The sequence below is a fragment of the Delphinus delphis genome, chromosome 1 (assembly GCF_949987515.2).
Source record: "Delphinus delphis chromosome 1, mDelDel1.2, whole genome shotgun sequence".
Lineage (NCBI taxonomy): Eukaryota > Metazoa > Chordata > Mammalia > Artiodactyla > Delphinidae > Delphinus > Delphinus delphis.
Window position 1 is genome coordinate 26603451 of NC_082683.1, and position 25292 is coordinate 26628742.

The window sequence follows — 25292 nt, forward strand, 5'->3', positions numbered from 1 at the left end:
GAAAGGGCAGCAGGGGGATGGAGAGAGCATCACGGCGTGTATCACGTGCCCCTGCCATGTACTTCTTCTCCTCATGTTGTTGCTGTTATGGCCTGGGATTTAAAAAATTTCCCCAAATTTGATGCTTGCCCCCAAACTTGAGAAACACTGTGACAGATGATATGCCAGGAGCATAAGCTGCTACAATTGAGGATAAAATTTGCCCTAGGATTCCTGGAGAAGGATTAGAAGTGGGGTGCCTCAACCCTGGGTGCACACTCCCATCAGCTGGGGAGATTAAAAAAAACTTAGTTTGAAATGAGCATGGAATTGCAAAGACAGTATAGAAATTTCCTGTATACCCCTCCCCTAGCTTCCCTTAATATTAGCATCTTACATAACCATGATCCATGTAGCAAAACTAAGAAACCGCACCGGTACATTAATATTGGCTCGATGGAAGACTTTATCGCATCTCCCCAGGTTTCCCACTAGGGCTCCTTTTTGCTCCAGGATCCAGTCCAGCATTTCTCTTGCATGGGGGCACCATGTCTACAGAGTCTCCTCCAGTCTGTCGGCTTCTCAGGCTTTCCTTGTTTTCTCAAGACCTTGAGACTTTTGTACTGGTCAAGTATTTTGTAGACTGACCTTTAATTCGGGTTGGTCTAATATTTTCTCACGATTAGACCAGGGTTATGGATTTGGGGGAAGAATACCACTGGGTGAGATGCTCTTATTATCGCATCATCGAAGGGGGTGTGTGATATCAGCGGGGCCTATTACTGATAGTCTTTGCTTTGATCCCTTGGTTACAGTGGTATCTGCCCCCTTCCTCCACTATAAGGAGTTGGTGTTACCGCTGCCGAGAAAGAGGCTCTCACCACCTCCAAGGTGTGTGTGGGGGGGGTCCATCCCAACCCGCCTAAACAGTGTTTTCCAAATCCACCCATGGATTGTGACCCATTTGCAGGTCATAAGCTCAGACCGTGGGGTGCATTTTAAAGAAAAAAATAAAATAGAGGAGACTATGACAGCATAGAATGGAGAAGAAAAGAGGACGTCACACACACAGTAGGTATAGTTTCGTAAAACTTCTGTTTCTGCAAACTTTATGTGCTCAGAGACCTCATCTTTACAATGGGGATAAAAGTAGCATGCCCTGACTCGCACCCCACACACAGGGCTGTCACGAGGATTAGATGGGCTGATGTGGGTGAAGTGCTTAGAACAGAGGCACACGTTAGGCACTGTATCAATTATTATTATGAAGTGTGCATGTGCATAAATGGGTTACGGTGTAAAATTCATTTCTTCTTGTAGACTGCAATCCAAAAGTCTGCAAATACTGAACTCACATCTCTAGACCGGGGTGGGCAGGCTTACGAGCCCCAACCCAACGCCTGTGTTTGTGAAGTTTCACTGGTGCACAGCCACTTGTTCGTTTACGTGTTGTCTTTTGAGCTATGATGGCAGAGCCGAGAACTTGCAACAGAAAATGCACGGCCCACAAAGCCTGCACTGTTTACTACCTGGACCTCCAGAGCAGCACCCCTGCCTGCAGGTCATCTCATGGTACAAAGGACATTAGACACTTCTTCCTAAGCCACGTGGCCTTGTCCTGCCACCGCCCGGCAGGCACACCGGCCCCTGCAGGCCCCTCTGGGCCGTGTGACTGCCCAGCGCTCAGGCCTCCAGAAGCTCGATACCCTTCTGCTTTGGATGGATGCCCACACTTGCTTTATTTATCCACCTCCGCTGTGAAACCTCCGCTGTTCACGCTGGAAGGTTAGAAACACAGCACACTGGTCGGGGTCCCAGCAGGAAACAGATGGCCACTCGAATTAGAATAATCTGAGGAGTGTTTAACAAAGAGGCTATTTACAGAGGGATGGGCAAGGTGTTGGAAAGCCACAAGGGAGAGCTGAATCCTCAGAGGCTAGTAAAGGTGGAGCTCTTACCACCCTCAGCAGGGGCGACAAGGAGAGGGAACCTGGAAGGAGAGTCATTTCCAGAGGATGCCTTAAGAGGAGATGGGGCTTTCAGCCTCCCTGGGGCTGGGGAGCCAGTTCCAGGCAATCCCGCGGGGAGGGAGCCAGAGAGTAACTGCCTTGACCTCACCTCCCTCCCTCCCTCCCTGATGTCCTGTTGGGGTCCCCATTGGTCAAACTGAAGTGGAAGCCGGAGGGCATAGGAGCCACTGATGTGGTCCACATGGGTCAGCTTCCCAGGACAGGGAGCATGCTGGGGAAGGATGGAAAGGAGCAAACCTCAGATGCCAGCGCACACAGCTTCGATTTAGAAAGTCTGGTGTATTTACTTCTCCCGCAGCTCCACTAGACAAAGGGGTGCCCCGCTTCACCCCGCCAAGTCAGGAATGTGGCCCCAACACCAAAGGACTGTCATAGGTTTCACCTTAACTGTCTTCCCTTCCTAGATCTGCTAGGCTCCGGGTGGCTCTCATGGAGTTAATGTTCCTGGACCTTATCGTCCTAAGAGGGGGCAGAAGGTTGTGAACAGAGGCACAAAGAAGCTGCTGGGCGTTTTGTGAGTCTGAGCTAAAGCTGATTATCACGTCTGGATGTTACGCAAGTTCCTCCTCACAACCCAGCCTTCTAGCCCAGGAAGGAGCTGTGTCTCCTTCATCTTGTTAGCCCAGCTCAAGTCCAACAGACAGACGAGCCAACCTCTGGCCACCGTGGGACAAAGAACCCTAGCGGCAAAAAGCTCCCTAGGCTGAGAAGTGTCCCCAGATTAAACTGTTCCCACTGGCCAGACCTCTCTGCCCCCACCGCTGGCCCGGACACCCTGACCTGGCATCTGGTATCTCACGGGCTCCCCAGTCCGGCCACAGAACTACAGCATGTCACCGCGAGGGTCTTTCCTGGCCCGTGGAACACTGATTCCACATCACTGATTTCATAGATGAAACATCATAGGCTTACAGGAAGGAAGGGACTGGCTTGGGTAGCCCAGCCGCCTCGTGGCGAGCTGGGACTAGAATTCAGGCTTGGAGACTCTAGTCAATATCCATCTTTCTTTTATGTAAGATGGAAGGTGAAATCGGTTGTGGAGCCTTGGAAATGGCCTTGGCCAAAATTCAAAATGTGGTCTAGCCTCAGGCAAGTTTCAGTGTCAGACTCAGCTCAGCTGCTGAGGCCACGCACCCAGACCCTAGGCCCCCCAGGCAGCTGTTCTGTGCAGGTGGCATGAAGCAGAGGCTCCGGTCCGGCAAATCGGTTCAAATCCAGATCCAACCTGTTAGTGGCTGTTTTACCTGAAACAGGTTAATTTTATGTTAATGAGACTCAGTGTTCCAGTCCTGTAAACCTGGCTCTGTCATCAAGCACTGAGTGGTATCAGCTCCACGACCAGGTAAGCAAGGACTTCGCAATGTCCAAAGGTCCATAAATGACACTTTTCTTTTCTTTTCCCTCCAGCTGGAAGACTGACGGAACATTTGCAACTTTTTTCTCAAAAAGCCAGAGGCCGACTCGTTTGAGTGAAGCTGCTAGGGCTCTGTGCTCTAGCCCCAAGAAAGGGGGACCCCCGGGATAAAGGCAGGGGGGCCTCCTGATAGGCCAAGGGTTCTGCCTCATTTTCATGGACTCAGGCGTAATTAGTAAAATCTTAAGGTTCTCCTCCCGTCTTCCCTAACCTCCGCCCCACCCCCAATTTCCTCAGAGAAATGAAGAGTTCAGATGTATAGGCCAAGTGCTTGGGTTTTAAATTAGACGACTTTGTCCTGACAGGAACCGAGTCACAGCTGCCACACCTGATTATTTTTAGAGTTACTACTAAACTCTTTGTACAGGATGAGCTGCCACTGTTCAAGGCAAACAGAAAGACTTCACATTTCATCATGACAGCTCTGGAGCCATCCACCTCCTCGTGTTCATTATTTCCAACCTGTCTTTGGAAGGGATGAGGCGGCATCTTGACAATCGTACGGCGGGGAAGGCAGACCCCGTGGCTTGTTACTACATCCGAGGGATGGAAAGCTCCCCAACTGAGCAAAGCCCACTGCCTCCAGGAAACCAAGGAGAAACATTCCGGGGGGGCGGGTACCGCTCCAGAGCCTTCTCTGCATGAACCATTATCTTTCACGAGAAGCAAAATGTGATCGCCAAGTAGCCAACCAGTAAGAGCACCTGTATGCAAATGCCACCAGCACTGGCCTGGAGTGGCCAGCTTGTGAGTGATGTCACAATCCCCTCTGACCCAACAATGCCACCACCACTGAAAAGGGGACCCCTGCCTGCAGCTCTTACAGAGAGAAACATTCACCACCAGCAGAGCACCTTCTAATTGCTCCTGGAGTGTGGCAGACAAAAGTCTCTGCCGTCTGAGTTACTAGATGCAGAAAATAAAATGATCTTACGAACATGGGAAGAGAAGTCCAGCTAAGGCCCAAGGCAAATGTCTCTTCTTATATCCACTTTTTGCTGGATTACAGAAACAAGTTCATGGAGCAGAAGCCAAACACCCACCTTGGCTTTAAAGAGTTCTCTAGAAAGTGTTCGGAGAAATGGAGGTCTATCTCAAAGCACGAAAAGGCCAAATATGAAGCCCTGGCTAAGCTCGACAAAGCCCGATACCAGGAGGAGATGATGAATTACCCTGGCAGGAAGAAGAAGAGAAAGCGGGACCCCGGCGCACCCAGACGACCTCCATCGTCCTTCCTACTCTTCTGCCAAGACCACTACGCCCAGCTCAAGTGGGAGAATCCAAACTGGTCAGTAGTGCAGGTGGCAAAGGCCTCGGGGAAGATGTGGTCAGCAATGACAGCCTACGACAAGCAGCCCTATGAACAAAGGGCAGCTTTCCTGAGAGCAAAGTACCAAGAGGAACTGGGCATCTACCGTAAGGCCAGGAAGAAGAGCCTCCAAAGGTCGGCTAAGAACCGGCGCAGACGGTTCAAAGAAACTGTCAGACGCAACTGATGGATCCAATTAGAAATAAAATGCCATTCTCCGGTACTGCCTGTCCCTGGTCTCTTGTGTAGCGTTAGGGGGGCCATTGCTGCCGCTTTGGGCAACAAGTGAGTGGCATGGTGGAGCTGAGATCAGGGTTTGGAAACGGATCCCAGGAGGGGCTGGCTTTGGGACAAGAGTCTGAAGAGTGTGTGGTCCGCACTTACCGGGCTCGGCTTGGGCAGGCAGGGTGGGGTGGGGATCTCCAGGTGTAAAGAAGCTAGGAGTCCTGGGGGTGGGAGCATCCTGGTCCCAAGTGGTTCTCCAGGGTGGAGGACCCTACTCAGAGTGAAGTGAGCAAACGCCAGCCCTGCCACCCTCCTCGCCAGGAGGGCAAAAGGCCTGGAGTCCAGGTCAGGCTCCCAATTCAGGCCCCAGCAGAGGCTGGGAAACGAGTTGAGGTGGGCCTTAGGGGACTCAGTGTCTCCAGGGATTCCAGAACTGGTCCTCCAGCAAGGCTTAGATACTATTAGTGGGTCAGGATGAGACTCCAGTGGTGGTCACTAGGATGAAGCATGGGGCTGATTTTATACAAAGAGGCATCTGACTCTGCCCCAAGTACTGTAACTTGGAGAGAACCCTTTTCTTGACATTTTGGTGAGCATCTCCCCGGTCATTTTTCTGTGGACGTAAGCACAACACAGAGTGGACATTTGCTGCCTGTATGACCACCGCAGCATCCATTCCTTTTCTCCTGCTCACAGCACACCGACTCCATCCTGACCAAGGCTGGATCAGATGGAATCCCCCTGGCTACAGTGATTGGCTCAGTGACGGTCATGTGACCCAAGTTGGTCCAATCAGAGTAGACCTCAGGACTGGTGTAAGGAATCCTAGAGGAGGATGCGGCCCTGGGGGCTGTTGGCAGCCATCTGCCTCATTCTCAGGCCAAAATGTTAGTCCCTTTGGCATCCCGGACTTTTCATTGAAGATAAGCCCACACGTTTTGGATTTTGTCTAAGATAGTTTGAGTTCGGTTTTCTGTCACTTAAAATGAGTCAAAACTTGTCATTTGATACAAATGGGATTGTTCCATCTACTATGACTGTATTTTTCAGGCAATAATACACTGTGGGCAATGTTTCACACCAATCTAGATTGATATGGAATATTCTGAAATGGCCCTTGACTTCTGATATCAAAGAGACTGGGCCCAAATGCAAAATTTTTGGTCACCACGTTCTGCATGCAAAAGACTTCCTCAATTCCAGCTCTAAACCCCTATTCCCTGAGGGATCTGCATCTCTGTAGCCTGCTGTGGTTTCAAATTTTACTTTTGGAACAAAAATAAAAATATGTAGTTTTGAATAGCCTTTTAGAACTTGGTCAGCCTTTAGGGGGTGAGAGGTAATAGCGTGGAGTGATTTAGAAATTCAGGGTCTGGAACCAAGGCCATTTACGAAGGGCTCCCACGCGCCAGACCCTGTGCTGGGTACCAGGAGGCCCAATGTGGTCTACTGTTAGGTTCCTGCCCTGACGAGAGGGATGGACACGGGCACGAACCACAGTCCTACAAGGCCTGAGGAGAGTGTAGACTGCACAAAGAGCTGGGGGCGGGAGCGAATACCACCTACCAAGGCAACTGCTGAAGTCTTCATGGAGGAAGCAGCTTTACGCTCCTCGGCAACCTTGTACTTATGTTGGCCGGATTCCTGTTCCCCCTCTCCCATTCCCCACAGGTGCTGTTCCAACTTGTCTCTGCTTCCCCTCCAGCCCAACCTCCAATCTCTCAGGAGACACCCTCATTTCCTGCTTCATTGAGAATACAGAGATCATCAAACGAAGCACTGTCGGTTTTCTTCCTTCTCAACGTGTCATCCACAGCCATCTTCCCTCCTGGTCTCACGCCTCATAGCCAGAACCCTCTCACTATCCTCTTCCCCACCAACCTCGGGCCCTTGCTCCTCCTGTAAAGATGCTGACCCTCCAGCCTGTAAGCTTGCTGTCCTGACACAAGTGGTTCTGATCACTGGCAGGACCTTGGGCAAGTAAGTTCTCGTTCCTCTGTCTCAGGTTTCTCATCTGTGCAAAGGGGATGATGCCTGCCCCTCAGGTTGTTTTAGTGATTAAATGATGTAACACACGCAAAAGCATTTGGCACGGTCCTTAGCACATAAAAGGTACTGTGGTTGACCCTCTAGGGCGGCTGTCCTATGATTTCCCCCTCCTGGTGTTCACACCCTGGTACGACCCCCCTCCCATTAAATGTGGGCAGAATCTGTGACTTCCCTTGTTTTTTTCCTTTTTTGGCCGCACCACACGGCATGCGGGATCTTAGTTCCCCGACCAGGGGTCGAACCTGCGCCCCCTGTAGTGGAAGCATGGAGTCTTAACCACTGGACCGCCAGGGAAGTTCCCCTGTGACTTGCCTTTAACCAACAGAATAGGGCAGGGGAGATGGGACGTGATTTCCTCTGTGATTACACCATGGTATATAAAACTCTATCTTGCTGGTGGATTTGCTCTATAGAGATTCTTCCTGCTGGCTTGATGAAGTAAGTGGCCAAGCTGGGAAAGCCCACGTGGCAAGGAACTGTGGGGAATCTCTAGGAGTTGAAGGTGCCTCGGACCAAGAGCCAGGAAAAAACCAAAGCTCTCAGTCCTACAGACACAAGAAACTAAGTGCTGCAGCAACCACGTGAGCAGGGAAGTGTATCCTTCCCCAGCTGAGCCTCCACATGAGAACTCAGCCCTGGTTGACACCCTGATTGCAGCCTTGTGAGACCTCAAGTGGTGGACCCAGCTAAGCTGTTACCGGATTCGGACCCAGAGAAATGAGGAGATAATGAACATGTGTTGTTTTAAGCCAACAAGTTTGTGGTAATGGGCTACACAGCAATAGATAACTAATACAGTACTCAATAAATGCCGGCTTCCTTGTCATCTTAAAATAAACCATCTTTAACTTTCTTTCTCCCTCCAGCCTCTACCCCACCTGTTTAATTTCTTTTCCTTTGCTACCAACCTCTGGAAGGTGGCGGACGCCCCCCAGTGCTAATTAGATCCTGACTTGTACTCTGCAGTGGTTCCAGGGAGGCTGTCTTGTTTCCAGCCTGGCTCTTGGTGGGCAGCGGCTGTGTGTTACATGACAGTCCCCTCTGGGAAGAGGGCCCCCACACAGCTGGACCCCAGCCCTCATGCCACTCTTTTCTGGATTCCTCTGTGATTAATTACGTGAATGTGGGTGGCTAAGTCAGAGTTTTGACAACAGTTTGCAGCGCCCCCGCTGAAAACTAACTCTATTAACAGTCCTTTATGAAAAAGCCGACAGGAGGCTGTGAATCTGCTGGCTTCTGATGACTGTAATGTAATGACAGTGAAGGGGGAAGGAGGGGAGGAGGAGAAGTAGGGGGAGCCTGGGTCTAAGATAATGGGCGAGAGGAAAAGCAGGCAGAAAACCTGGTGCGGTACCAGCATTCCACGCAGACCCACTCGGCTGGGCTCAGGGGCCCCTGCCCTGGGGAAGAAGGAGGCTGAGTCTTTGGGCCCATGGTTGTCTTAATGCCTGAATCACTCCACTCTGACCCTTCTCTCCCAGAGCCTTTTCCTGTGTTCATTTATTCAGCAAATATTCATGTCAATCTTAAGCCTGCAACGTACCAGAAACTGTTCTACTACCAGGGAGGCAGCGAGGCCCCTGATCTCTTATAAATAAACAAGTCAACAAATAAACACACCAGGTCATTTTTTGATAGTGTCAAGTGCTCTGAAGAAAATAAACCGGGCTAATGAGATAAACAATGACAAGTGGGGTTGAGGGCGCTTTAAATGGGTGGTCAGGGAAGATGACATTTGGGTTTTGATTTAAAGGACGAGAAGGAGCCAGGCCTTCCAAGGCCTTAGGGAAGAGTTGTTCAAGTAGTAGGACAGCAAGTGCAAAGATCCTGAGGCAGGAGTGAGCTTGGCATATTACACAGAGGGAGGCTAGAATGACTGGAGGGGTGAGTGAGTGGCTGAGATGCAGTTGGAGAGGACAGGCCTTGGCAAGGAGTTTATTTTGAAACCTAAGGGCTATGGGAGCCAAAGAGGCTTTTCTGCAGGGGATCCATGTGCTTCCATTTCCACTTCTGGTTAATGGTCATTCTAGCGTCTTCAAAGACTACCAAGGCCAATAAGGGGATGCTAGCGCCTCCCAGGTCTGCAAGAGAAAGAGCAAGGCTAGCGAATACCAAATCCATGACCTTCTTCCCTTTTGGAGGGGAGATAATCAGGAAGCTCCACTTGGTCCTCCTGGGAGCAGCTGTAAGCTAAAAGTCAAATGTGGAAGCTGTGAAACGTCTCTCCCTGTGATCTGTTTTCCCAGAGATGGGGGGAAGGACAGGCACGGGTGGCAAAATATTCCAGGAGCGCACTGCTTCCCAGGCCTCAGATTTCCATGTGGAGCAGCTCCCACAGTGGTTCTCAACTTTGAGGTTGCATTAGAGACACCTCAGACCTTATTAAGATACAGAATGCTGGGCCCCACCCCTGGAGTTTGATTCAATTCTTCTGGGAGTTGGGCCTAATTTGCATTAGGATAATAATTTGCATTTCTAAAAGTTCCCAGGTGGTACTGATGCTGCTGGTCCCAGGACCACAGAGGAGTCCTTTCTCCTCGCGCAGCCCTGGCATTTACTCTGAAGAGGAGGCATCACTGATCTGCCTAGTAGGTTGAGAGAGAGGAAGCGCTGGCCTGCTCTTCCCTCCTCCCCCAGCCAATCCCAGCTGCAAAGTGTGCCCAGGTCTGCTCTCCAACCAGTTCATCAGCGATAAAGGTGAAAGGTTCATCCTCATCTGTCTTTCTCTTTCATCTGCCAACTGATTCTGAACTTGACAAAGGAGTATTTATTTGTCTGTTTGTTTATTGATTTGGGGGGGCTTCCCCCAAATCCCAACGGAGGAGTCGATCCCAGTTGCAAACAATCGATTAGCATCTGGGCCACACAGCATCACTGGGATCTTAGAGTTGATTTCAGCCTCCACTAAAGCATGTTTGGGGACAAAAAGGTCCAGTTTCTGGGCCTATAAGACTGAGGACCAGGCCCCTGGCCAGGGTGAGGTCACCAGGGTGAAGTCACAAAGCCCTGGCACCTTTGTGTCTCGTCATGCACCTCTAATCACATGCCCACAAACAATACCTGCCCTCCAGGTGTGCGGGATGATAAACGAAATGTCTGGGACATCCTTGTAAATGAAGTCTGATGTGTCAGAAGTGCCCAGCAGATAGGGGTGCCTGCCCTGGTCTCTAAGGGATGCTTCAAAGGAGGAGAGAACAACACACACAAAGGCAGTTCAAGCAGGAGAAAGAGCCTGGCCAGAGGCCAAAAGGGGGTCATGTGACCCTGCAGACTGGCCTTGACCTCTGGGTGGATCAGCAGTGAGGTACTGAGCGTCCCCCTGCGGCCACCCCCTTGTAACAGTTGCCTTGCAACAGCTCCCCCTACTTGTTGCTCCCTTTCCAGTCCTTTCTCTGCTCCAGCTGGCTGAGCGATATGTGAAGACTCCTCCCCGGCAGCAGTGAAACATTTCAGTGGTTGCCCCTCACTACGGGAGTCTGACACAGGATAATCAGGCCACTGCTGCCTCACGAGTTGCACTGTCGCCCACACTCAGCTTCTGAAATGGCTCCCAGTGAACCAGGCCTTCTGGGATTCACACCCTTGTGTGATTCCTCCCTTTGAGTGTGGGCTGGACCTAATGACTTCCTTCTAATGCACAGAATAGGGCCGAAGTGACAGGATGTCTCTGCTTCGGAAGGGACTAGGCTACGAAAGTCTCTCTCTTGCTCTGTCTCTTTCTCGCTTTTGCTCAGAGCAAACCGACATGTTGAAAGCCACCCTGTAGAGAGGCCCACATGGCAAGGAATTGAGGGTGGCTTCTGGTCAATGCCCAGCAAGGAACTGAGGCCCTCAAACAGCTGGCAAGGATCTGAATCCTGCCAGCAACCGTGAGTAAGCCTGGAAGCAGACACTTTTATTGCAACTTTATGACAGGCCCGGCTAAGCCGTACCTGATTCCTGCCCCGTAGCAACTAAGGTGATAGATGTGGTTTCATGGCACTGAGGTTTGGGATAATTTGTTACAAACTGAAATAGATAATGGATACAGATTTTGGTATCAAGAGGGGGATAGGGCCATGAAAAATATCTAAAAAAGTGAGATGTCTTTGGAACCAGGCTGTGGGTAGAGGCTGGGAGTATTCTGAAGACCTTGTTAGAGAAGCCTGGACTTTGAGGATGTTGCTGGTGAAGGTTCAAAAGGAAGTGAGAACATGTTACTGGAAACTGGAAGAAAGGGATCCTTGTTATGCAGTGGAAGAAAGTTTAGCGACAATGTCGTCTGCAGGGATATGGAAGGCAGGACATGCCCCGAATCAACTTTGTGATCTAGCTAAGGAGGTGTCCAAGCAAAGGGTTGAAGGTACTGGCTGGTTTCTTCTTGCTGCTTATGTGAGAAGAGAGATAAATTGAGGGAAAGGTGGTTGAAAAGGAGCCAGACTTCATAGTTTGGAAAGTTCTCAGCCTCCCAAGACAGCAAAGGATGCTAAAATTAAGAGATGGCTTTGAGCAGTGTTGAGAAAAGGTGGTCTGGAGATAAAGCCGAGGGTGTGACTGTGCAGCCTTTGGCTAAGACCTAGGAAAGATCAAAGGACTGTAGTATTATTCAGCCACATAAAGGCCCTTTAGAGAGATTAGGGTGGGCCTTACAGATCCCCAAGATCAAACAATAGGGCCTCTGGGAAGCATATGAGCATCGTCCCTTGACCTTCTTAGCGGAAGCCCAAGGTAGAGAAGTTTAGTTCAAAGAAATCTGTGGTTGTGGCTTTTGTGTAAGAGAGCGGCTCTCGATGAAATTTACAGAAGACCCACAAAGTTTTGGAGAAAACTATTATCAGAAGAAACACTGTCAGCTTGGACTAAAAAGGACAGAGACAGTACAAAACAAAAAAGGTCACTGGCCTCCCAAAATTCTCAGCAGGAAGCAGGCTGAAGAAAAGTCAGCTTCAAACATGTACTTCCTTTCATGAAGAAAAAAAAAAAGGAAGACTCAGAGGGAGAAATCAAGAACTCAGAAGGTGCAGTTAAATATTCCCAGATTTTAAAACTAATCAAGAAACTTCCAATATATTCCTGGATGGATTTCAGAATTGTTATGGACCAGGGACTTTTTTCTGCCCCACATTGTCCCCCATTTTGAGTAAGAATGTCTAGAGCCATTACCCTGTACCTATCCCACCACTGTATGTCAGGTGAGTGGGGACAGAGAACTTGTCTGTCTAGTTTTGCAGAGCTACCGATCCAGAGTTACAGCACTCTAGGACCTGTACTCAAGAAACTACACCCAAGAGCCTCAACCACACTTGAACTTGATTTAGATGGTGAGATTCTGGACTTTGTGCTGATGCTTTCACGGGATGAGGCTTTTGGGGGCCTTGGGAAGGGGTAACTGTGTGTCGCATGTGGCAAGGACATGAATCATTGGGGGTTGGAGGGCAGCTGGCGGTAGGCAGCTTCAGAAGTGACTAAACGGTCTTTGTCTCCTGGCATTCACACCCTTGTACAGCCCCCTCCCCTGGTGTGTGGGCTGGACCTAGTGACTTCCAACACAGGGAATACAGCAAAAGTGACGGGCTGCCGCTTCTGAGATTAGCTTATAGAAGACTGTGGCTCCTGTCTTCCTCTCTCTCGGAGTCACCCTGACGAAGCCAGAAGCCATGTTGAAAGCTACCCAATGGAAAGGAACGGAGGTAGCCTCTGGTCAACAGCACTGAGGAACTCAAAATCCTTCAAGGCACCCTGGGAATAAGCTTGGAGCAAATCCTTTTCCCCAGCTGAGCTTTGAGATGATCACAGCCCTGGAATACTCCTTGATGGCGGCCCTGTGAGAAACTAAGCCTGGAGAAGAACCCAGCTGAGCCACACCCAGATTCCTAACATGCAGACAAGGTGATAAACGTTGCTTCAAACCATAAGTTTTGGGATGATTTGTTAAACAGGAATAGATGCTTAATACACCCACCCTAAGGTCCTGCCCTGCAGTATTTCTCCCAGAAACACTACACTCTCCTCGGGGCCTTTGCACATGCTACTCCAGGGTGAACTCATCCTACCTTTTAGGTCTGGTAAACTTCCACCTTCAGACAAGACTCAGGTCAAGTGTCCCGTCCTCCAGGAAGCCCTCTTGGACCCTCCCACCCTCTTCTGTGCTCCCATATCACATCACCATCTCATTCATATCACATCTTAACTAGTGTTTGTCTTGACTAGTGAAGGAGGGCAGGTGCCTTGCCTTATTCATCCTGGTACCCTTAAAATCTAACACAATGCTTGACATGCAGTAAAATAATAATAGAAAACTGTTATTTACGTAGCTATGCCATGCCTGGTAGTGTTTGAGGCAATTTACATGTACCGATCTTATTTACTAATGAACTGAATGAGGCAGAAACTTTAAACACCCCCATTTTGCAGATGAGGAACTGAGACTCTAGGCGAGGCGCTTGGTGCTGGAAAATGAGCAATGGAACCTGGAGAGGCTCCTCCCGTCCCGGGCTTGGCAGTGTCAGTTCCCTCCTCTCTCTCGGGAACTCTACACAGGCAGAGTTGGGCCAGGAGGCCCAGACACACACTCTGTGTTTGGCATTTCCGGAGAAATACCTGGATCTTTCCCTTGGCGCCTCCGAGGCAGGGCTTGGCTGTCACCCAGAGAATTTGTTGGGCACCAGAAATCACACCTCCAGCTCTCTGCTCACAGCTGTGCCTCTGGCCCGCAGGCAGGATAAGCGTTTCCCCGCCCTCACACCCTGTCATTACAAACCATGTAAATTCCTCGATACTCATGTTGAAATGAACAGATGCGGCTCTGTATTTTTAATGCATTATCTGCAATTAGCAGCAGTGGGCATGAAAGAGCTCTGCGGTCCCTGGGGCTGCCCCTGGTGGATGCAGCTGCGAGTACATTTGCGCTGAAGAATCCAGCCCGGCTCCTCTGGCCCACGCGGCTCTGGCGAGTGGGTGAGGGAGCGTCCATTTGCACAGCGTCTGCTCTGCCAGGAAGCAGAAGGGGGCCTGCCAACACCTGATGGTCACTCCACTGCCGACCTGGCCCTCCTGCCATCCCCCCCAATGCTGTCTAAACACCCTGAGAGGATGTCCTCCACCCGCATGTCACGGGTGATAAAGGATTTTTACGGGCTTGGGGTCTGCAGTGTGGAGTAAAGGTCTGTGAGAAAATGCAAAAGGGTGTGCTGCCGTGCCCAGGGCAAGCGTAAGGGGGCGTCTGCATGGATTTCAGAGAAGAAGGTGCTGGTTGGTGAGAGGTACCTGTGCACACCAGCTCCGTCCGAAGGAGGAAGATATTTTTAGTAATACATATAATGCTAATAACCAGCATGTATTGGGCACTTACTGTGTTCCAGGACCTGATTTAATGCTCGCCGGGCATCAGTAGAAGGCAGTGTCAATTCCCCCTGCCCCTGCCACCTCCAACCACAGACCACAGCCAAAGACCACCGGGAATCCACCCGTAGTTGAACAAAGGGGACTTTTGGCTCTTTGCCGAGAGAGGGAGAACACACAGCCCTGGGAACTGTGGGGCATCTCAGTAACAGGAGGTTGGAAAGAACTTACTGTAGGAATTAGGTTTGCGTTAGGTGATTTGGGGGAGGTTCAAAGAAGTGGAGCTTTGCTCTGGATTGGATGCTGTCAGGAAGTCAATATACTTCTACCATTGGGTACTTAATAAATTTTATCTAGAAGGTGGGAGGAATGAAGCAAGACTAAAGTTGGAATTGGTAAAGGAGCAGCGGTCACTCATGTTAGCCAAGAGGGAGGGGGATGGTCGGTCACTTTAGTTTTTCCGTAATGTCCTTGTTTGTGTCTGAGTTCAGATGTGGTTACGAAGTAGTCTTGTTTTTGTCTTAATCCATCACGGTCGTGTAGCGCTCACATGCCAAAGTCTAGGTGTGGGGTACAGGCCAGCTCCCAGCACCAGGCCAGTCTCTGGTCCTCAGGGGCTGCTGTTCCCTTTCCCAACAGGCCCTGTTATTGTGCCAGTTTACAGAAAAAAGAAATTGAGGCTCAGAGAGTTGCCAAAGCTAAGAAGTGGTGCTGTGATTCCAGCATCACTGAAACTGTAGTGGGTGCGGAGGGACTCAGGGGACAGGAGGGGAAGGGGTATGACTACGGGAAGCCAGGCTGACCATGAAGGGGACTGGCTACGATGGTGAAATAGAGAGCTGGAGATCTTCACTTTCGAAATCTGTCCCTGCCACTTACTAGCTACCCGGCCCTGGGCCATTTTCTGAACATCTTAGATCCAATTTCTTCTTACGCATGATGGGAATGTAAAAGTCTGTTTCCCACAGTTATTGTGAGAAAAAAAAAAATGGAAGAGACACAGTGTAAGGCACCTATGCAACACTGGGGGACAGAAGAGTCCCCTCCGAGCACTTCCTGTGTGCCAGCCACTGTTCTGAGTATCTCACATGTACAGACTCATCTAACACAGCCGCCCCGTGAGGCAGGTTCTATTAGAGTCCCTGGTTTGCAGGAGAGAAGATGGAGGTACAGAGAGGCTAAGCAACTTCTCTGAGGTCACACAGCTATCAAGGAGCAGAACTCAGGCATGCTGGCTCCAGCACCCTCACTCTACTCCCTCATGGTAGCTGTTGGATCACAGCCCCTTCCCTTCCCTTGCTGCAAGGACTTCAACCTCAACAAGTCTAGTCACATTTCGATGGTGATTGCGTACTCTGGAACTCCCCTGGTCCCAGACTTTTGCTCATGGAAGGGTCTAAGCTGCTCGCTTGGCTCTGGTTCAGAGAGCACTTGTTTCCTTTTGGAAGGTCAAAACACTCTCGGCATGACAAATACTATAGATTCAGCTCACCGCAGTGGATAGATCAAATAAAACATAGTATTGCCTTATTGGTATTCCTGTGCCTTTCAGTAAGTAGTAAAACCACTGAGAAATGAGTAAAAACTAAAAGGGGCCCAGGGCGGGGTCGGAGGGAAAGACTCAGTGCTGCAGCCAAAGCCCTCCCGTGCCACGGCTGATGTGTGGGCAGAAGGCTGCCCGAGAGGAAAGGGGTCAGAAGTGGCCAGTGGGGCCCCTCCCATCCCACAGCAGCAGGCGGCTGTTCAGAGTGGCCTCAGCGCCACAGCCCAAGGCTGAATCAGCTCTCGTTAGTCCTAAGCGGTTGAGCAGGTTTGTAGTTTGTGTCCCCAGTTCTGGAAGACTGGGAGGCAAGGACTCCTGGGCCCAGGGACGCCAGTAATCAAGGTCCTTCCTGCCTCCAACCCCCTCCAGGCCGCGTTCCACCACCACTTGAGGGAGATGAAGTCCTCGAACTCCCATCAACATTCCCTCTGCTGTTTCATGCAATCCCACATCACTGTCATCAACCTTCTTGAGGCTCATCTGTTCTTAATTATATCTCTAAATCCCGAGGCATTACAACTGTGCGAATTGGGGGAATTTAGCTGCTTAGAGGATTCACAGTAATCACAGTAATCTCTGGTATTTACAGAGCTTCCCTTTGTAGACTGTGAAAGCCAGACAGACAACATTGTAGTGGTGAGGGCCCCGTGAAATTGCTCTCAAGTTCTCTTCGCAGAGTGCCAGGCCCTTAGTCGGTCTGATTTTGTTTTGCTCGAGGAGGTAGATGAGAAAAGTAGTTTTCTCCGTTACCTCCTGAGGGAGACCGAGGAGAAGCTGGAACGGTGAAACCCACGTAGAAGATATGCCTTGGATTGCGTGCCCAGCCCAAGCCCTCTGCTCAGGGCTGCCGTGCTGCCCGCTCCTCAGCTCGCTGCGGAAGGGGTGGGCTCCTTCTCGCAGCTATGTCTGTTCCAGTTAAGCACCCCCCTTCTTGGTATCAGCTGATTGGATAAGAAGTTGACACTCGACTAATGAGCTGGGCCAACCAGATCCTCTCTCTTGCTAATTCAAGGCAACAGATGTGGAAACTGGGAGTCAGTCACTTGGTCCCTAAAGCTAGAAGGTCAGGCAGACTCAGGGATGGGAGTGACCATCGGGGACTGTGTGTACTGCTTAACAATCAGAGCGAAGGGGAGTAGACTACGACACCTGAGAGAGCTGCTCTCCAGCACTTTCTGTCCCATGTATTTAGTCAGTAAACCCTTTGGATTCCATCCAGGAGCCATCCCCACGAGGCCATTACCGCATGAAGGTGAGGCATTGGAAACAACCTGAAGCTCCTGCATTGCTTTCTGACACTCCATGCCTTCCCTTCAGCTTCAGTGGAAGACGAGGCCAGGTCCCGTTGGTACATGAGATGGGAGCAGCCGGTACCACAGGTGAGTGGGAGCCGCCCATGGCCCATTCCAGAGACCCCTGCTGACCTTTATCAGAAGCCAACATGGGCCTCCCCAGAGTGCTGGGGTGTGAGGCACGGCTGCCCTTGGACTCCACAGCTTGAAGGAAAAGGACTGAGAAGAGTCCCTGCAAAGAAGCCATTGTTATGACACAGCACAGCCATCTGGTCCCCACATCGATCTGACAGCGGCAGCAGGGGTGGAACGCAGCAGACGCGGAGGCCCTGGGAGCACAATGCAATGCAGAGCCCTCATTGATCCGTGTACCTGCCTGAGGACTGGCCAGACTCTCTGTGTTTAAAAGACACTCACGGAAGGTCAGGGCTGGAAGGGCACCTTAGGGAGCCCCAGGACAGCCCAGCGTTGTCACAAATGGGAAAAACAAGCCCCAAAGACACTACTGAGATGTGACCTTTCCATTTCAATCAAGGGAGTTCAAATAGCATTCGCTGTTTATTGGGCAGTTTTGCGGGAAAAGGGGGGCGGGTATTGTTGTGCTTTGTAGCCCTATGCTGCCCTCCCACAGGGAGAAAAGCAAAGAGAATATATATTTATGTGGAGTCTGTAGGACTGAATCTTAAGTACTTGGCCTAAAAAAAAAAGAAAAAAGAAAAAAAGCACATAGTTACCACCAAGGTAAGCAATGTGTTGTCACTAATTCAGAAGTCCCATTCTCCCTCGGCCCCCACCCCCACCCCCACCCCGCCACCCTGCTCCATGGGACACAGAGCAGCAAATCACAGATTTATCTCAGCCGGAGGTTCAAATAGAGTATGTGAGACAGTGGCTTCTGTGATGCCCACCTTTGCTTAGCCACATATTCTGTTTCAACCTGCCCTGTCCCAGTGCCAGTGAGTCTCTAGCAGAAAATTCATCATGAGGCCCTTGTCCTCGAGTCAAGTGGATTCTGGAAATAGTCTGTTCTCCTCCCGCATACTCCCCACCCCAATCCAAGATGCCATGGGTTCTGTGGGGTTCAGCCCCCAGAGCCCCTGCAGACTCTGTAGTTAACCATACCACTGACTTGTGGCCTGTCCGCCTAACTGGCCTGCTGTAGTCTCTGGTCCCCACTCCTGCTTCCTCATGGGCTAGGAGGCTGGTGAAACCTTCTGGCATTTCTGGGGTTTGGCCCCATTCTCCTGAGTGCTAGGATTTATCCTTCCCTTCTCCATCAGCCCACAAGTGTCCCTGACCTAAAATTCACACAAGCACCTAGGCCATGTGGCTACCCACTCTCTCAGAATTTTCCTTTTCAAAAATATGCAGGCCCACATGAGGGCAGAATTTGCCTTTTTCCCCAGTTGTTAATGTGGACAGTTGGTCTGTTTTCAAGTCCTGCTCTAATCAGCATCATCATAGTTATAAGCATTGGCTTTAGAGTGAAAAGAGTCGGCCCTGAACTCTGTCCACACTACCGACCAAAGGTATGAACTTGGGTGACTAATTCTTCCAACTCCATTCTTCTGAGCCTCATTTTCCTCACCTGTGTAAAGTGGTTGTTTAAACCCTATCCCACATTACCGGTACAGAGTAAATGAGAGCATACATGAAATAATGGATAGAAAGAACATAGCATAATGTGACACATAATACTAACATGTAACATTCACTGAGAGCTTTGATATGCTTTGTCCCATGAGCGGGGCGGGGCAGGTATTGTTGTGCTTTGTAGCCCTGGGCAAAGCGCTTTGCAAACATTAAGTTAGTTAATTTGCACAGTAATCTTGTGAGATCCTATTTTCCCAAATTTTTAAATGAGAGCTTTGTGCCTTGAAAGGTTAAGTAAATTGCCCAAGGTCAACAGTGGGGTAGTGGTCGAGCAAGCACCGATTGTGACCTCGTGGAGACCAAAGATTATGATTTATCTCATTCAGTGTCTTAGTACAATGCCTAATATATAGTAGGCGCTTGAAAAATCTGTGTTGAATTAATGCATGGCTCCCAACGCAGTGCTCCTTCGCATAACTGGGTTGAGAGCTCAGCTTTATCAGTTTATTTTTTCTCTCTGTCTTTCTTTTTTTTTTTTTTTTTGCAACTGGGGACACTAAGCTGTTCATTTGTGTTTTATTTCTGCCAGTATTTGTGTTCTTATCCTTAGTATGGCTATTACTGGATTTTTAATACATTCAAACCTTCTATCTGAATGGATGCATAATTTCCATACCACTTACTCTTAATCAGAGAGTACCCACAGATTCAGCACTTTGGACAGAGCTGGGGTTTTTTAGCTAATGGCTGTTGGTATTGTATTTGCATTTAAAAACTATTTCCAATAAGTGTGCGACCCACATATGAGAAAATACTGCATTCCCCACTCAGTGGTTCTGGCTCTCTCTTCCTTTTCATAGTCTATCAGATGAGAAAAGATTGCCATAAAGATTTTATGAGTCCAAGAGAAACATTACTCAAACAGGAGTTATTTCGAAGGCATCATTCTGAAACCATGGCATGTTGTCTAAAAGGGAATCAAAGCTCATACTGGTGAAATTTTTATACTCAAATGAAGTCCAAATGTTGCATAAGATCCTCTTAATGTCTACCAAGTGAGCGACTTCTTCAATTTGGTTCAAATCAGCAGACAATTTATAGAGTATGTATTTTCAGCATCTCTGGGCCCATACTTGAAACCAGTGATAAGAGACAAGAATACGATCTTTGTCCATGTGCACTCACACAAGGAGAAAGGTAATTACGGGTTTGGTACTTTCAGCCCTTCATACTCTGGGACAAAAAATGTCTTTACGATGCCCAGTATATGCCAGGCACTCTGCTGAACACTGCAAGGAAAACAAGGCACATTTTCTACCTTCAAGGACCTACTGTCTGATTGGGGAGATACACATATCCTTAGACAGCACACTCTGTAGTGAGATAAGGGTTATGCTAGAAATAGGTACAAGAGCTTGTCAGCTGGGAGCTGGTTCTAGAATTGTGTGAGATGTCTATCATCCTTTGTCTAGCTGACAAACTCCTATTCATTCTTCAAGAACCCAAATCAAACATCTTCTCCTCTGAATGCTTTCCTCACTGTCCAAGACAGAATTGGCCTTCCCTCTTTGGGGTTCCCACAAAATCTTGAATAAAGGGAAAGTGGGGGTGACAGACACTAAATAAGTAACTATTAAAAATATCTATGTCTATATCTATATCTATACACACACACACACACATTTCTGCAGGGGTAAAGAGCAGGAAATAATTAACTATCAAGGAAGAGGTAGAGATACTTGAATTGATTCTGGAAAAATGTGGAGAAGGTCATTCCAGATGGAGAATGCAGGAAGGATAAAGGCATGACAGGATGCACGGTCATGATGTATTTACAGAATGGCAAGTAGCTACAGTGGCTGAAGCAAGGCAAGGGAGTGGTGGGAGGAGCTAGTGGTAGTGGGGAGAAGTGGCAGAAGATGAAGCTGCTGTTTTAGGATGGGGTCAGATTATGAAAATCCTCTGCTAAGAAGTTTGTTCCTCATCCTGCAGATGGTAGAAACTATCAAAATGTATTTTAACTTTTACTGATTTTTCTGCATCCAGAAAGTAACATATGCTTGTTGTAAAACTTTAAGAGAACACAAAAGAACATTAAAAAATACATTAGCACCCCATTCTGAGCTCATGGTGTTACTACTTTTCTTGTCTTCTTTCTTTAGTGACTATTATATATGGATGTGTGTAAAAATGTTAGTTCATACTATATACACTGTTTCGTATGTTGATTTTTTTCACATAATATCATATTAAGCATTTTCCAATTTCTTTGAACATTCTTTGAAATTAATTGCTACACGTTTTATCAGCCACATGTACCACAGTTAATGGAACCATTAATGCTGGAAATATACTGTTGCCTTTTCCCCACTATAATAAATATCACTGCAAGGAACATCCTTGTGTATCCATTTTACAAAGACCTCTCACTATTTCCTCAAGATAAAGTCCTAAAAGTGGCATGCATTTTTTACATTTTAATCATTATGTACTGTCAAACTACCTTCTCAGAAAACGTTCTGCTAATTTATAATACCACCAACTGGGCATGAGGCTCAAAGAGGTTAAATGACTTGCCTAAGATTAAACAGCTGGGGAGTGGAGGGTTGGAAATCAAATGTGGGCACCGGTACCCACAGGGCTACGGCAGAGCTTGGTGAGGAGACGGAGGATGGGGTGGCCAGAGGTAATTGAGTCTGTAGCACTGAAACTGACTTGGGTGAAGATGGATGGTCTAATGAGACAGCTTCAGAAGACAGGCTGTTCAACGGACAACACTTGCAATTTCATACTCTCTGTAAAGCTGCCTATGTCACGCCTCTTCCCACTTGAGAGTGTTCAGAGCAAAGAGGAATAAAACACATCTCCCTTTCTCTTGACCGTTACTCCTTTGGAGACCCAGGTCTTGGACTGGCATTAGTGCACATGGCACGTGTGAAAACTTGCCTGGTCCTCTGAAGTGTGATTCCAGGAGGATTCCTCCTTCAGGCCTGAACAAGTCTACACTAGGCATACCTTTCGCTAAGCCATAAGGAAATCAGGCACCCATCTCTCTGGGCATACAGCATGTTTTCTCAGTTGTCCCATAACTAAGAAATGACTTGATGAGGGATAAAAGATTCAGGATCCCAGCTCTTTCAGTCCTCGTACCTTGATCTACTAGCTGACTTCTTTCTCCCCTCCCTCTCACTCCTTCCCTGCACAGCCATAAATGCAGTAATATAAGTCTAGGCAGAACATGAGGACCAAACTCGGGAAGTCATCTCATCAGAGTACTGTATCTTAGACACTACAGGCTTGGAAGGGATTCAGAGTTGCACTGAAGCTGAATCCATAAATCCCCCCATGACACCTCCAACTTGTGTTTGTCCAGCACATACTTAACTCCGACAGTCCTCCCGCAGAAAGCTGTTCTCTTCTAACTACTAGATCTCGCACCAAGTCAAGGTTTGACTCTTGCAACTACTCATCGTTTCAGTTTCTGCCAATTAGCTAAACTTTCTTCCCTATGATGGACACTTAACTACCTGAAAATAGGTACCATTTTCCTCTCAGTGTGCTGGAGGTGCTGCAGCAGAAACGTCTAAGGCTTTGGAGTCGTACAGACCTGGCGTTCCGCTTCTGACTCTAGTAAACAGCTGTGCTTCTTAGGGCAAGTTGCTAAACATCTCCAAGTCTCCAGTTATTTCCTGGACCAAAAATAATGATGCACTTACCTCACTGGAGAGTAGTGAGGACTGAGTGAAATGTCAATAGTGCGGCAAGTGGTGGGTGGTTGATAGATGCTGGGTCCCCTCACAATTGTCTCTTTCTAAATCAGTATTTCTCAAAGGTGCTCTCTGACTTGTTGCATCGAGATGGCCTAGGGTGGGTATTTAAAATGTAGATGTCTGGGTCATAGCCCTAATCCACTGAGTCACATTCAGTGGGAGTGGGATCTGGGAACTTCTATCTGTTTAGTTCGGGCAGTATCCATGTGCCGAGAAGTTGGAAGGCCTTAAGACCTTTGGGAAGTCTCCAAAGCTACTCAGGGGTCCACACTCAAGTGCTGGTCTGCCTGATCCCTGAGTGAGACCCCACAGAGGACACTTGCCTCTGAACTGGGAAGCAAGGCCTTGTTTACAGGGAGTCTCACTCTTTTCTCACTCAGAGGCCTTCCCTCTGTATTCTGGGATCTGGAATGTGGAAGGGGGAGGGGATTGGGAAAGGTGCTGCTATGTAGATCAGGGCTTACGCTATTTTGATAATCTTCATATTGCCCAAGGGAGAGGATCAGCCCTTCAGAGGGACAGAAGCAGGGCAGGGGCCCAGGGGTCAGCCAAGCAGATTGATATTGAGGGCACACTCCAGGCCAGGCTGGGAGCTGGAGGGCCAACACCGTCGAGCAGTGGATGACAGAACGCCCTGGCCTTTCCTGAACACGCTGCATATCTGTGCAACCAAGTTCAGACCTGCCCTCTGGTGGAGTGGGGCCCCCAGTGAGTCCTCACACTTGGAACAGTTTACGTACTTACCCTCACGTGCCCCCTCGTCATCTCGGCTCCACTCTCTTTCCCTGCTGTGAGTTCTCCTAGGTGTGAGCTCTCTCCTTGTATGCAATTTTGTGCTGACGGCTCCCAAAAGTCTATTTACAACCCCCGCCCCTCCCCCAAACTTCAGAACCTTACATCCATCTACCTTAGACGGCCCGTAGGCATCCAGTGCTTAACGTGCCAGCACTCCCTTCACCACCTCTTGCACCCACCTGCCACGCAAACCAAGAGCGGGAGCCACCTCTATTCCTCCTCCTAATTAGTCCCCTGGGTTCACTGGATCACTAACCAAGTGACGATGCTGTATGTGTGGTCTTCCAGTCTCTTAAATCCACCCCTCCATACCGTCTCCACGGTTACCACCTGTGTTTATTCAGGCCTCATCATTTCTCACCTGGGCTACTGCAACAATGGGCAGCTTGTGTCTGAGCCTGGATCTGTCCCTGCATCCGTCCCTCCATCCTGTTCTCCAGCAGCCACCAGAGTGGTCTTTCAAAAAGGCAAAGCTGATCACGTCATTCGCCTGCTCTAAACCTTTCAGTGCCTCCCTACTGTCCCCAGAATAAAATGCAAAGAATCCGGCCTCCCTCTACCTCGTTAGGCTCATCCCCTCTCCGTTTTCCCACATCCTTCAGCTACATTTCCAGGCATGGAACCTGGGAACTCCTCCTCCTTCCAGGGCCCCTCGGCTGACCAGTCTCCCTGAAGACCAGGCTTCTGACTACCTGCCTCTGCCTTTCCCCTACTGTCGCTGCCCCCAATCCACGTCACTATCCAACTCAGCACAGACAGGAGAAATGGGGAGAAAAGAACAGTTATTGTAATTATTATCAAAACCTGTGCGCCCTTGTTACGCAGCACTGCGCACAGTAAGTGCTTTACATTCAATTTCTCATTTTAAGCCTCACAAGATTCCCACGGGACAGAGACAGATGAGGAACCAGAGGCTCAGAGAGGTTAAGTAACTCGCCCAAGGTCATGCAGCAGTACAAGTGGTGCAGATGATTCTTCAGCCCAGGTTGTCTGACTTCTGAGACGTATCAGAAAACGACATCAAAGAACACAACTCCGATCTATTTCCAATGGTCTCTGCAGAAAAGTCTACCCTGCCCAAACAGAGATCCCTTAAGATATACTATCCTCAAACACCCAAGTGCTTCGCGTGGCTTACGTAAAAGGCAGTGTTACTCTACCACAGGATGATTAGGACAGCAAAGAACTTAAATCCCAGCCACTGCTGGAGAAGATCTGCTTCTGAATTCAGCTTGGTTCAATTCAATCCAATTTAATTCAGTGCGGTTATCAAGTGCCCACCATTCACCCTGTAAGGGCTGGCTATGGAAGGTCCAGAGAGAAAGACAGAGATCCCTCTTGGGAAGTCATAACTAGCCAAGGCACGGCGCACCACGTGAGGAGGCAGGAATTGGGGTGTTGGAACCAGGCAGGCATCTTGTGGTCAGTCCTGCAGGGCTCAGGAGGTCGAGAATTTGCCGGCTTCTTATGCTAGCCCCTGGTCAGTGGCAAGTTTTGTAATTTTGCTAATTATTTCTTATAAAATATGAGTATAGAGAAGATACCACCAGTTTAGTCTAATAGGAAGTCTCAGGTATAAAACATATGAAAGAAACTGGGATTTTCTTTCTTTCATATGAGGGCAGGGGCTCCAGTGACAGAGAACTTAGCTCTACTACTTATTAGCGGAGGCACCTTGGGCATGTTAACTTTCTGAGCCTCAGTTTCCTCATCTGTAAAAGGGGAATGAAAGTAATCCTGTCTCATAGGGTTACGGAAAGGGTTAAAAGAGATTATGCATATAAAGTGCTTATTAGCACAGCACCAGGTGCCTGTAAGGAGTGTGAAAAGTGTTAGCCCATTCAATAAACAAACGCACGAGTGGAATGCACAGCTCAGGAGTGCTGGCCAGCTGGAAGGGCCCTGGATGAAGAGCTCAGAGTTTGAACTATACTCTGTGGGGTAACAGCAACCACTGAAGGTTTGCAGCAAGG

General features: G+C 49.0%; 2 protein-coding genes across 2 annotated transcripts in view; one reads left to right on the forward strand and one right to left on the reverse strand.

The window, feature by feature from the left end:
• Positions 1-25292, reverse strand: part of CSMD2 (CUB and Sushi multiple domains 2) — a 667671-nt gene that overhangs the window by 362401 nt on the left and 279978 nt on the right.
• Positions 4362-4919, forward strand: HMGB4 (high mobility group box 4). Its single transcript, XM_060003526.1, has one exon. The coding sequence runs from the start codon at positions 4362-4364 to the stop codon at positions 4917-4919; it is 558 nt and encodes a 185-aa protein (XP_059859509.1).